Genomic DNA, 14862 nt, shown 5'->3' with positions numbered 1-14862 from the left:
GTACCATGCTCAAATTCAGTGAGCTCTTTAGAATGACCCATTCTTTTAGAAATGTTTGTAATCGCACACTACATGGCTAGGTCCATCTTTCCATTGTGAGAAGACAACTCAAAGCTGTTGGTCTGAAAGGATGTGAAGAAGGAAAAAAAGAAACAGACAAAAAAAGACATAAAAGAAGAAGATTTGTTAATCAAACAAAGAAGCTGCTGCTGTTCTCAGAACAATAGACTGTCTACCCCAAAATCCAGACCACAACCTCACTGAATTTGTTTGAAATCACTTGGATTGTGAGAAGCAGAAAATGCAACTTCTAAGACTGAACTTCTGAGATGTGGAAAAATATCCCTGCAGATTTCTCTGAAAAACTGAAAGCAAGTCTCTCAAAAAAAATGGAAGCTGTAATAATGACAAAGAGTGGAAACATTAAATACAGTAAAAGTAATGCTATATGTAGTTGTTGAGGCTTCTGTGTAAATTTCTTACATTTCTTTTTTGGTAAAAAAAAGGTTCTTCAAGGACTATAGGACCAAAATTAAAGCAGCCAAGAGAGCAGTGGGAAAAAACCTCCAAACCTGTTTTCTGCATTGTTAATTAGTTTGAAACTCTTTAAACCTCTGTTCACTGAACTGAATATATGCACACATGCATACACTTGTATTCATTATCCCTCACTCAAGCAGTTGCACAGGAGTTTCTATAGTGGTGAGAAGGCATTAACATTAATCAGGTGATTATTGTTTGAGGCATGGAAAATGTTATTGTAGAAATGGTGGAAAAGGTGATTTTGGGGGGATGTGGGAGGGCTGGAACAGGATAGAGCACAATACCTTTCTCATCATCTGCAGTAATCATCAACTATGCAGCAATGAACTAAACCTGGTGACTCTTTTATTCATTGTTTGAGTTTACGGTTTGTGTAGCTTTTGTGCTCCTGTTTAGTCTTTCATCTTTCCCGCCTAACAGAACAATGCTCTCTGTCCCCCTGGAGTTCCTACACACATTTTTGCAGGATTGCTAGTGCACAAATGAAGCTTTGCCGATAAGACATTATTGCCATGCCTGTCAATGGTCTTCAACTCATGGAAAAGGCTTGATTTGGCTGTTCTGCTTACGTGCTCAACACATGAGACGTTTAGCTAGCAGAATAAATTAATTCCGTTCCATCTCACTATTTATTCTGCATGAATGAACATTTCAAGAATTTGATCCAGAAAAATGAATGTTTCAAACGGAAAGTCTTATGCATTCCCTGGTCACTTAAGGTTTTCTGTTTTGTGTTCAAAACATGAAGGATCATGAAAGGATGTCTGAATGGATGTCTTTGTGGTGTTGGCCAGACAGATGAATGTGGCCTTTGTAAATTTTACATCCAAAATCTTGAATCTACGTAACAAGGCAGAATTCCGTCTATTCATATGCTTCTACTTTTTTGCACTGCAAGGATAAAGCCTCCAGTTTTCTGCTTGTTCTTTGTGGAAGAACGAGAGACACAAACTGACACATGCATTCCCTAGACACGTAGGTTGAGCTGGTGTGACATGATAGAAAGTATGACTCTCAAGAAAGTGAACTTTTTGGCCATTCTTTTATAAATGATTAATTTGTTTGCTCATTAACCCTTTAAACTCTCAACTAGGGGGTCCTGGCCATTTATAGGATTTATATTCATTTGCAAGTTTTTTTTTGGCAAATCTTGTTATCATAGAATTGCTATAAACAGTTGCTGGTTCAGGTTAATGCAGAACCTCTGTTACCACATGATTAAGTGAGCACTATTTGATCTCAGTGTTTTCCGTGTATACTAATGACATTGCTTTGTGCTCACTGAGGCATATAGAGAGAGAAAAGAATGTTTATTAACCCTTGAATCATAAGACAAAAACCAGTTATTTATGCCTTTTAATCTACTCTTCTCATCTAATAACAGTTTCAGATTTCACAATTTTCAGTTTTCTCATTGCTGTTTTGTTTTAGATTGGATTTTTAATTTGTTTGTATCATAAACTACTTTTTTTAAACAATTTTTTCATGGCTAATTCCCACTCGCTGAGCTATGTCTCCATTACGCACAATACTACCAAGCTGAGAGGATGAAGGCTAGCATATGCGTACTCCGAGACAGCGAAGCACCACTACATCTTTTTAAACTGCCATAAACACAACATACTGCTCAACATGCATGGAGGAGAATAGTTTGCATCTTGCTGATAAATCAGGCAGGGAACAGGGCCACCCTACCCATCCAGAGAGACTCCCAGTGATGGATGGCTGTGGCATTGCCGTGGACCAAACTTGCAATCTCTTGATGATAGGAACAATGCTTAAATGATGAACCATCTTCTTGAACAAGTAAACGAATGAATATGCTTCAAAAGAATATTCTTTACACTTCAGTCATTTTTTTACTGTTAATATGATGCAACAAAGCGATAATAATCCCTTAGCAATCCGAATTCCATTCTGAATGTGTGCGCACACCTGCTCAGAAACTATCACAGTGCATCCCACAGTAGAAACATCATTGTGCTTCTTTTATTTAGCGGTAGAAACACATGAGAGATTAGGACACAGAAATTCCCTGTGGTGACACATTTTACTATACCTGCATTGCAGCTACTCTGATTTCAGCTACAACAGACATCACCAAAGTTTCTGAAAGTATTGCTGGTGTTAGCTATGATAAAGTTAAGAACTGAGGCCTGTTATGATTAGGGGACAACACCCTTGAAGACTACTCAGGTTGTCAAGTCTTTGTTACAGAGTTTGAAGATTGTCCATATCGCAGCTACAGTCTTTTTGGCAATAATTAGGTAAATGGTTGTGGGCCAAATGTGAAGAATAACTCTTGAATATTATGTCTGCATTTCTGAAAGCCACCTTGTCTTTCTTACCCCCTTATTACTGGCATGGAGTAATTACTGTATTTCAAAGGAAGCATTTGTGCCTCTTCATTCACTCTGTGACATGATTTGAGCATAAACATCTGTGAGATGTTGAGCATGTCTTTAGGGCAGCAAGTGTTTACATCTCACAATAGCAAGATCTGCCACATCAGAGCACCCGAACGATTACAAATTTCTTCTAGACATGAACTGTACAACAAGGTTTTGTCTACTACCATGATGAGTGATGGGGATAAGCAGCAAACGTATTTTGTAAAGATAAGAGTAACACAAATTAAATTTACTCATATTGCATCAGATAAAAAGACTTACCAGTGGAGCTTTACCACAGTTATCATATGGAAACCAGCATGAACTGACAGTGAGCTAATGATTGTGTGTTTGTCTTCCCTTGTTTTTTCTCAGGGTGGTAAGAAGTACACCGGGCCATGTGGTGGCCGAGACTGCAGTGGCGGGTGTCAGTGTTATCCTGAGAAAGGCGCCAGGGTAAGTGTCTGTATCTGTCCTATACAACTGTCCATCACTACCACATTTCCTGACTCAGAACCAGTCTGTATCTGTAACAGTAGAAAAATGTGAGAGGATGATGAGTTTTAGCTCTGAAGTTACAGCACCACAAAAATGCAAATGTGAAAAGAGATACTGAGATGCAAATGTAATTCAAACACTGACCGGAAATGCAGGCTGGCATGAACGTTTTGATTTAAATTGGACCCGAGAACCTTCAATCGGTTACATGTAGTTGTCTAGTTCATTGTCTCTCGCACCTGTCTTTACATGTTTCCAGGGATGTTTTCAGCTGTTTCTGGTATGTCCAAAGTTCATTAGTTCAGCTGCAAAGAGGAGGGAGAGACATTTCAAAGGATCTTCCCATATGTTGTGAGAACAAGCGTATAGGAGTAGACTAAACATTATGCCATAATGAGATAATGGCAGATGAGTGGTCTAAAGAGGCCCTAGTAATAGCCAGTACATGTGTGGAGGTCTTCAGCAGAATATGTTCTTTCATGGAGAATTCAGTTCTGATAGAAAGCAGCTGGATAGCCTGTTAATGTGAAGCTTGTTTTCAAATTCACATCAAGAGCTTTTCTCCAAGACTTTTACTGAACGGAATATTGCAGTATTTTTTCAACCTGTGTCTGTAGTACACAGAGCCTGTTTACACCTTGCTTTAACATGTATTCTGAGTCCAGATCATATCAGGATAAACTTTGGCTGGATTCTGTTTACACTTTTTGACTAAAATGCATCCCCAGTTTGACCAGATGAGATCCCAGTTTACACATACATCGTTTCTGTTTTACTGTTCTGTATTTTTTCCCCCTTACGATTCAAGTCAGCAAGCTTGGCTTGAGCATGTTCATCAGCCCGGAGTGAGCGAAGGCTGTTTGTTCAAGGATAACTTCATCCCTGCTTATCCTTTACCCTGCATTTTATTGTTTATTCTCTCACCTGCTAGTCAGCGCACCGCAGACACATACGTGACTGTATACGGATATCGAAAACACATTCCGTTCACACTATTTTAAGATTGGTCAAGATTGATCTGAATGTGGTTTGAGTGATCCAATTGTATTCCGCTTACAGTGCGTCCTAGGGTTGTTCACACTTGTTTTTCATGCAGTCAAGCGAGTCTGAACATGATCAATGAAAATGCATTTATACACCAAAACGAAAAGTTTTGATAAAAATTGAAACTCAAAAATTGAAACTGACACACTGTGCCAAAAACCAAAACCAAAAATACTAACAGTAAATGAGAGCAGAGTACGTAAAATAAACTCTGTGCAATTATTACAATATGGATGTACTGTAAAATCCGATGTCCTTGACAACAGAGAATGGCTGGGCATTCAAAGCTGTTTAAATGTGTCTGAAAAGTGAAGGTTTTTAAACATTATTTCACATATTTGTTACCATTAAAATGATTTGTAAAGTACTATTTCTTTACTATAAAATACTGTTTTTATGCATTTTTGGCTGAAACTTGAATCCCAGGTGGACAGTAATTTCCCTGTACTTACAAAAGTAGAGAAAACCTGTTGACTCTAAACATACTAGAAGCCCATAATTAAAGAACAAAATAGAATGATGAGGTGCTTCAGCATATATATTCAGCAAGATTTTCTGTTCTACTTGGCACAGAGTAGTGCGTCACAATTATTGTCCATGGTAACTGACCATACGCTGCAGATTTGGTAGATAGTGATTCGTTTGGAAAATGTTCAGTTATTATTTTAAAGATGAAAAGACACAAATTAAGGATTTTAGCATGACTGCAGACAAAATATACAATGAAATATACGTTGTGTACGCATGACAAATATTTTACAAAGAAAAGATGCACTGATATCTTCATTTAATAGTTCAAGTAGGTTTAAAAGATATCTTTTCATGTCAAGCTTTGCTCATGAACTACATTGTCACAAGCAGTGTACGTCTATAACAGACTGTAGTTTATAAGCTCACTGTTTGTACAACATAACTATGACCTTTTGCTTAACATGGTGAGAGGAAATCTCCTGAGGAGGAGTAGGGGAGAGAAAGGAAATACATTCCTCAGCACACACCAGGATGCAAAGGGCCTCGTGATAGGTCAAGTCATCAGTCTTTTTTTCTTGCGCCATACCAGAAAAGGAAGGAAGGTTTGATTGTTCTTGAGAGCTTTGCAAGTGCCAAGACTGTTAGGTCTTTGTTATAGCATGCTTGGAGTTTGGACTTCATCTCAATCCAGAGCGGTCTAAACCATCTATATGTTTCATCTTTTTTGTCAAACCTGAAAGTGTAGCATGAAACACTCATTTGGGAAGGAGAAGAGGCCCAGCATTCCCTTATTGTTTGTTTGATCCACTTAGCACCTCACCAAGAGCCTAAAGGCTAAATGTGCAAAGAGGGATGAAGTAGTATTGGTAGTAATGATAGTATTGGTAGAATTTAATAATAGTCACTGAATAATTTGTTTTAAGATTAACAACTGAATACTAAGACTAAGGTTTAAGGGGTTAAAAGAAGGAAAAACAACTTTTCAAGGCCTTTCCCTTTACGTACATGCAGCTCACATGTTTTGGTTTGCTTATTTCCTTCTTGTCTTCATTGTTTGTGTATAGTGTTCCTTGTATATCATCCAGGCTCACATAGTGTCCATCTTCCTCCAGCCAAATCCACATCCTCTGCTCAGTTGTATCCATCCATGAATAATGTCTTCAGGGGAAACAGAACCTTGCAGATGTCTGGACACATTTCATATGCCCCTTGTGGTCCCCCGTGATCATTGTGCTTCTAGAGGACAGAACAGAGAATAACACACAAACATCGCAGCATACCATTTCATAGTGTTGTCGAGTGCCAAAGGGTGTGAGCCATTTGCTGTCAGAATGATTTTCTATATGTCAAATAATGAGATGAAAAACAGATTTGGTGTTACATTTTATTGCATGAAATATCAGAACCATAATGATAGATAATGGTGAATTTGTGAGATAAGGGTAGATGATTATCATTATGAAGCAGGAAAATCAACATAGCATGTTATTGCCCAGATGATCACCATCAGATTTGACGTAGCGGTCATGAATTGCAGGAAGTTTGTTGATCTTGTTCTCTCCCGCATCCTGTAGTGTTTACAGCTGTTTGACATGGCTAAAGGTGCATTTAAATGATTGTCATTCATCCACCGGGACTAGTCACATATTCATCAGCTTGACATCTGTATTAAAACCTCTCTCAGTTCCGCGACCTGCTAATAAACCTAAAAAGACTCCCGAAAGGCAGAGGATTTTAACTTGTTGAAAGAACAGTGCAAAAAAGGGTTGTGAAATGCAGGGAGCCCGAGTTTACTGCAAACAAAACAGAGGCAAAACAGAGGCGTTGCAGAGGAATTTGGACGAAGTCGACCCGACTGTTTACAAGAATGGTTAATTTCATTTTTGAGTTTATTCCAGTGGGCTGCCAAACATCTTGGTCTGGCCAGTGCTCACCCACAGCCTCCTTCAGCTCTGCATAGTGTTGTGAGACTGGCTGGCATCACAGGCTTTAAACCTGAAGGTGTTTGGCAAAATTCATGCCATTCCTTGTACATCACTGACCAGCCTCTGAAGCAGACACTCCTTTAAAGCTGAATTTGCCAACATTTTGCAAGGTGTTTTGTTCCATCATGCACGGTCAATCAAGTAAGCATGGTGTTTGGTGCAGCTGGGAGAGCAAAACAACACATTTGTTATTTGGGGACAGATTTCAGAGTTAGTCACAGAAGAGTACTAGCCAAAGTAACTACTTTATTATCCATTTGAAAGATCATAAATTGCAGTGCCAATGATTTAGAACAATTTACAACAACTGTGGAAAGCTGTAATGGCAGGGTCTTGCATGCACATCCTCTCAGTTGAAAACATCTAAATGGCGATCAATGGTGTGCTTTGTGTTCGCCCATACCCTTCCTGCTGTTTCTGAGAAAATAGGAGGGGTTCTCAGAGCAACGCTAAGGATAGAAGATCTTTATTGAGTGACTACCATCAGTAGATTCATGACATGCTTAGATTTTAGAGATGAAATATGCAATGGTAAGGAAGAAGGAATGGACAGTGCATAACTGTAGAACATAAGTAATGGTGGCATACAGAATGAGCATGTCCATGTTTGGAAAAGGGTGCATCTATACTGACCTTATCCACTGTGGGAAAACTTACAGTACACAGTCCAGTTGGAAAAGGAAGTGACATGCGGATGTTCAGCACAATAAGCGCTATCAGATCTCTTTTTGTACTCAGACCATAAGACTCTTTTTTGCTGGGAAAAATGAATTAAACCCCTTATTTTCTTCACTGTAGACATGACAGGAGTCATCTATAATTAGAACTATTCTCATGTCACAATATGTTGAGTATTCATTCGGACGTGAAGTCTAAATGTCTAAATGTCAGAAACGTCCTTAGCGCTCTTACAGAGGACAGGATAATAACTGACTGGAATGCTACTGTAAAAGTCTATGTGGAAAGATCAGATGAACTTAGTGCCCTATTTCTGTTTCCTTTTGATTATGTATACGTCAATCCCTGGTTCCTCTGTTTGAAAGCTGTTTGGCACTTTAACCTCTGGCTTGAGTGGAATATCCTCCGATTGTAACTGGCATCTCACAGACAGTTCAGTGCATTGCAAAATGTCTACAAGATGCGGGTGATATATGTAGGAGTTCTTGCATTAGCTGTACCCTCAGATGTTAAATCGTAGAGAGTGGTTCAAAAGCCAGACTAGTCTGCGTACATTATACCCCTGAGAAAGATCGTGTCGACAATCAGACGGCCAGGCATTGAGTTCAGATGTTAGCCTGCAACTAGACACCAAATCATCCTCCTGCCAAAAGGAAAAGCCGCAGTCTTGTGAATCAGTTATTAGCAGAGACAGATTATGGGAAAAGGAAAATCCAAACCTGCTCCAGTCAGTCAAAATATGAAGGTCAAAATATGATATCATTTTTTCGTCTTGGACATTCTGTGTCAATTGAGTGCAGAACAAAAAGGTTCATGTTGAGTTTTTCATCTGTATAACTAGTTGTCTGTGATTTAGTGATAAGCAAGATAACGTTGGTTTCTCTTTGTTCACGTTACTTATTCCTGTGTTCAGTTTTTGAAGTATTAGCAGCCACAACAAATGAACAAATGAACTACTTCCCAAAACAGTGCCATCTGCACTACATGGTGGACTTCTTGGCCATGTATATTTCAGGATTGAGGTGTCAGATGGTCAGTCAGTTAGGTGCATTGACTATTCTTGACTGACCTTGACCGGTCCAGTAACAAGCTTGTTAAAGTTCTCAGAGGAAATTCCTCATGTTGCTTGCCTAAAAAGCTCATCAGAACATGTACGAAATTCCTCATGTTGGATGCCTATCTTGACCTCTCCGCTTTAGAAGAGGCAAAGCTTTTCTTATCCGATCAATGGAGATTTTTAAAACTGCATATTTTAAAAAACGTAAATGAATGCATAAATGAAGCCTATTTCTAACATACAGAAGATTTCTTATCGTCACTCAGTCTACACCACTAGCAATAGAATTAGAACATGTATAATGGTCTTTCTGTTTCCCTTTCTTCTTCCCATTTCTGAATTCAAATACAGGGGATCACAAGTCACAAGACCGTATTTTCCAAATTAAATCTTCATATTCATATTAATTTTTTGGATGAAGAAAGCTTTTATTCTCTCCCTCCAGTCCATCCTTTAGCATATCCAGCTTCAGCTTCTTTTAAGACCCTTCTAATGCCCTGCAGCACTACTTTTAAGGACTGAGTGTATAGGACAAGAGTGGCATTGTATGTGGGAGATAAGCACAAGACACGATCTGCGACTGGGTGTAAACATGAGGATTTTTTTTTTTTTGCTCCTGGGGATGGATGTTTGGAAAGTTCTAAACAGCTGTAATATCTCTCTTGGGCAGATGACAGTTAACCCCAGATATGAGGGACTTTTATCCTTGGCTTGAAATGACTAGCTCAGGATGCAACATGTAAACAGGAGAATTAAGTGTCAAAAGCCAGTGCTGCTTCAATAGGCTTGTTCTGCAGTACATAACAGCCCTGTCTGTCTTTTAAATTAAAGGGGCCTCATGAAAGTATATTGAAAAGGAAAGAATGGTTCAGCCATAATTGTCAAGGCCTGAAGTTGAATATTGCGTTTGCAGCTATCTTACTATTAGTTCATCTTTTTTTCTTAGTTGTTTTCAAAATGTAAAGCACTAATGAAAGGCTTATTGTAAGAACAACAGCATGAATAAGACATTAATTAACTCTTTGATATTCTAAAACCTTTTAGGCAGTGTTCACACCTAGCTTACATCAGAGTTTGGGTTTTTGTGACATTGTATCTTTTTCATTTGGTTCAGTTGGTTTTACACTGCAATTGACTAAAGTGCACCAAATTACACACATAAGCGTTCTTTGATTGGTCAGGAATTTGATAATGATACAAGTCAAGCCCTCTGTTACTTTTGTTTTCGCATCTATTAGTGCCTGAAACGACCTATTTTTATTTAACGTTCACTATCATTTTATAAGATCCAGAACTAGCTCTCAAATATATTCATGATAACTTGTATAATTCTACCAATCGTATTGCATGAAAAATGGAGATGCTAAATGTCTAGATTTTTCAGTATCAACGTAATAAAGAATGAACGTTTTTTTCATCTCTACATTGATTGGTTTAATAGCACGTCAGTTTAAAATGAACTAATCAAGTCGCTGATGACTAGACCAGGCTATCAAAAATACATTCTGCAGACGCTGTGACAAAATCAAAGAACTCTCTATGGCTCATATAGCATTGTTAGCAATAGTTTGTGCTGCAAGAACTGTATGAGTATTTGTAACAAGTAAACTGGCAGATGTTGCAAACAGTACAGCGCTGACGTGCACTGAGAAAAGCTTTTTCTGATGTTGAGTTCCCTCATTTGATGCAGACTACCGTAAAAATGTGTTCCCATCTGCAACAAACTAAACTTGGAAGCGGAGTGAGACTTCAGGATTGTTGCTGGACCATGGTTGATTTGTTTAGTGCAGAGTGTTCACACCTGTCAAAACAGGCCGAACTAAATAAAACGTTCAATAGGTCCACACCAAACATGGTAGGTGTGAAAGCACCCTTAATTTATGGTTCTTTAATGAACCACTTCTGTAAATAAAACGTGCAAGTGTTTTTAAAGTTTAAAGAACCCCCACACAATGTAAAGGTTCTATACATTCTCATAAATAAAGGTTGCTAAATGGTCCTGGGTTGAGATGTACAGCCAGCTCAGCATTCAATTGGGTAGAAGCTTTGCATGAAGCTTGACAAAGTTCTTCAGATTTTCACACCACATTTACAAAAATGATTTGTAAAGAACCAGCCATTGAAAGGTGGAGGGAGTGGCATCAATTCAAGGAACGCTTTTGGCTACTCATTTTTAAGAGTGGTAGACATGTTGATCTGTTTGCTCTATGTTTAGACAACTTCTGTTTTAAAGTGTTGGATTGCTTGGAGTCCTTAACCTGTTTCTCTGACCTTGCCAGTATGATATCAGGGGAAGTTTTACCTTACATATTCTCATCTTATGTCAGTCTTATGAGTTAGCAATGGATGTGTCGTTACAATAATTGTCTTTCAGTTGTATCTGGACATTCCTGAATCTCTTGAATACTCATGTTCTTTTCAAAATTCTTTGTGAACGTCAGATCTGCAAAAGCAAAAAGCCAGTTGGTGACCACCTAAAGAGATACTTTGCCTCTCTTTCAATTTGTTTACATTATTTATAGCAAGATGATTAGAAGTTGTTTACTTGTAGCATTGTGCTTTTCTCTGTTTTACTGTAACATTGTGCATCACTAGGGTCTAGATAGTGGAATAATTGTATAAACCGTAATTGTAGGGTAACTGTATCATCTCTTAGTTATTCTGTGACATTGTGTGAGCTAAATGACCCAGATTAAAAATAATTAAATAGTTTAAATAGCAAATAATAAAATGGAAGAAAACAGCAGATGCAGAAGTTAATCTTTTAGAGGCTTTGTTAATATGTTTCAATTTTCCACCAATTTTTAAAATGTTCTGCATAATTAATTTGTTAAAATATAAATTAATCGGTAAGATAAATAATGAAACTTACTGAGTGAGAATTGCTCGCAGTGGTGGTAATAGGTCTGAAGCAGCAAATGCTATTAAAAGCTCCCTTATTACATTGAAAGGTTATGAATACACTGCCTGATGCCTGAGGCATTATTTTACGATAGTTTTGAGATACGTTTTTGGCCTAAACATAATTTTTAAAATATGTTCTTGTTGGTAAGGCAAAATTGTATCCACCGTGCTATGTGGTGCACTGTGTAGGTCATGAAATAACAACAGACCCTAATAGTGTATCAGATATCTAATAGAAAGACATTTGCGATTCAGCCATAGGGTGCATGCCTCCCTGTTTAACATTTAGTGCACTATTTGGGTGTTGAAGCTGTAGTTCCATGACTTACGTAGTGCACTATATAGTGACAAGGGAGCATTTAAGATTCATCTTTATTCTGTTCCTGTCTCTCTCCCCCTCTCTCTTTCCCTATCTCCCCATCTACCAATCTGCATATTTCTATTTCATACTAGTCATACTAGCCAGCCATGTCTGGACAGGAGAAGATGACCACCTGCTCAGTCTCTTTCATGACATCATAATATCACTGTTGTAATGTAAAGACCCCACAGCCATTCTGAGAGTTTCACACAGCTTTCCCCAACACACCCAGGCCTCCAACACATGCTCCCACTATCTCAAATATATCTCTTATATACTCTGCTGTCACTGACAGTCTAATATAATGATTTACTATTCCTCTGAGGATTGGTACACACAGATATGGGTGTTACTTATAGTTCCAGGAAATATCCCAGCTGTACTCAAACATGGGAGGGGTGTTCTTGGGGAGGACCCACTTTACAGCATTCGTTCACATTCACATCATGTATATAATGTATTAAAATGTGGTGTATTTCTCATAGATACCCCCTTGTGGTGTAGTTCAATATGTATTACATGATATGGCCAAAAGTATGTGACCAGCACACTTACATGAGCTTGTTGGACATCCAAAACCTTGGGCAGGTTCCCTTCCTCACTACAACACCCACGCCCCCCGCCCTTTGCAGCTATAACAGCCTCCACTATTCTGGGAAGGCCTTCCACATAATTTTGGAGTGTATCTGTGAGAGTTTGTGCCCATTAATCAAAAGAGCATTTATGAGGTCAGTCACTGATAAACGAGGTGACCTGGCTCACAGTCAGTGTTCAGTTTGTCCCAAAGTTTCAGTGGGGTTGAAGTCCCTGAGCTCTATGCAGGCCACTAGACCAGCACCAGACTCGTTAGACTATGTCTTTATGGAGTGTGCTTTGGGTACAGGGTGACAGTCACACTGAAACAGGAATGGGCCTTCCTCAAATTGTTGCCACAAAGTAGGAAGAATATAATTTTCTATCATGTTTTGTATGCTGCACCATTAACTTTCCCCTTCACTGGAAATACGGGGATGAGTCCAAACCCAGAAAAACAGCCCCAGACCATTATCCCTCCTCCACCAAACTTTGGCACTGTGCATTCAAGTAGGTAGCATCGTCCTGGCATCTGCTAAACACAGATTTCTCCGTCATACTACCAGACAGTGAAGTGTGATATCACTCTAGAGATCACGTAATGACTGTTCCAGAGTCTGGTGGCAGGATGCTTTACACCACTCCACACTGTTAGAAATAAAGATTCTGTGCAGGTACAGTTTTCGTTCATCAGGGTACAAACAATGTAAATGTTCCCGCAAAGGTACAACAGTGGTTTTAAGGTCCAATTGTGCACCTTAAATAAGTTTTTTCCAGGAGAAAAGTACGTATTTGTACCTTTTCATAACCTAATGTTTTAAAACAGAACAATAAAATAAAAAAGCCTAGAGACGAGACGAGGTATGTGGAGTCAATACAATTTACAGAATATAATTTCAATAGATTATGGTACAATTATGTTATATTATATTATAGCTACTGAGATTTACCCTTGAGGGTACCACCCCAGTGACAAGAGGGGTACTGCCCCAGTGACAGTTTACTACCTTTATTTCTGAGAGTGTAGCTGATCTCTTTAGTGATCACTGCTCTCCATTTTACTGCCAGTGTTAACAACAGTTGTGGCTGAAACACCTGAACTCAATAAGAGGAGTGTCCACATACTTTTATACTGAGTTTGTCACTTGTAACAAGCAGAAAAATTGTCAGTGCTGATTCTAAACTTTCAATCCGTACTACATTTGTGCTGTATAAGAGCAGATGTTTCATTATGATTTAAGTGTGATGAAAAGTTATTGCTGCAATACTGTTTTGCAGAAAGAAAAAGCATCTTTTATTTTTCTGCCATGTTTCTGTCAATTCTTGACAAACAAAAAATGGGGCTGCAGAATTGAAGCTGTTAATACAGAAAGTAAAATTAATATCAATGTAATTACTATATAATAAATAATTATTATGTAATAACATTTAAATAGCATGGCAAAACAAAAGTAACAACTTGGCTTCCAAGGGGTAAAGGCACACATTTCTTCTACTCTCTGTACTTTGGTCCTTTGTTAGAGTTTTTAATGGCTTTCATGTTTATTCTCCAGTATTAGCATGTTGGCTCTCTGCTGTCTGCAGGCCTATTAAACAAAAACATGTTCACAACATGAAAAGTACAGCTGGTTCCGCACCACTACCCACATGTTCCCCATCAAATCTCTGTAGTGCCCTCAAGGGTCAGCCCTGAGCCAATTACATTCAGATCCCATGTATTCAGGCATCCACTCTAGATGGTAGAGTCATATTCTGACAAGCACAGATCTTCCAGAGGAAGGACTGATGCAACTGGCTAATCTGATGTTGCTTATCCACGGCTCTTCTTAATTTGAAACAGTGAGTTAGACCAGATTAGTGATGGGCCCATGTCTGATTCCTCACTCCAAATGGACAGTGTGTGCAAGGCTTTAGTGATTTCCATTGGCACGAGAAGCACAATGCTATTGATAATCAGTCTGCCCAGGTTTGGACCTGTGCCCTAATTGACCACTTGATTTGCTAATGCGCAACAGCTTTGGAATGCCAGTCACAGCTGGGTTAGTAATCGGTGTCAGCTTTGTTCATGAGAAAAAGAAGCTTTCCTTTTACAACAGGCCATTCTTGAATGCACTAGAAACAGGCTTTGTTTCTTGCTAGGTCTTGGACAATGATGGTATCCTTGACGTTGCAATAGATTCATGAAACATCTGCCTAACATATTGCTTTTGTTTTCAGGGTAGCCAGAAGCTAATAAACAGAAGGTGTGGTCCTTGTGTGTTGGGATACAACACAACGAGTAATAGAATAATAAAGGCAGTGATTAGCTGTTGAAGCATTTGATTTCTTGACTCCACATTGTAGCCCCTCGGCCTCATA

The 14862-nt window shown here is 38.7% G+C and overlaps 1 protein-coding gene across 2 annotated transcripts in view; it reads left to right on the top strand.

Moving 5' to 3' along the window:
- Positions 1 to 14862, top strand: part of col4a2 (collagen, type IV, alpha 2) — a 95071-nt gene that overhangs the window by 28263 nt on the left and 51946 nt on the right. For both annotated transcript variants that reach the window (XM_036594741.1, XM_036594658.1), the window contains exon 4: positions 3309 to 3389. In XM_036594741.1, the coding sequence (XP_036450634.1) occupies positions 3309 to 3389 (81 nt within the window). The remainder of the gene's footprint in view (positions 1 to 3308; positions 3390 to 14862) is intronic.

Source organism: Colossoma macropomum, unplaced genomic scaffold (genome assembly GCF_904425465.1).
Source record: "Colossoma macropomum unplaced genomic scaffold, Colossoma_macropomum, whole genome shotgun sequence".
NCBI classification, from domain to species: Eukaryota; Metazoa; Chordata; class Actinopteri; order Characiformes; family Serrasalmidae; genus Colossoma; species Colossoma macropomum.
The sequence above is the reverse complement of the archived record's forward strand: the minus strand, read 5'-3'. Positions and strand labels throughout refer to the sequence as shown.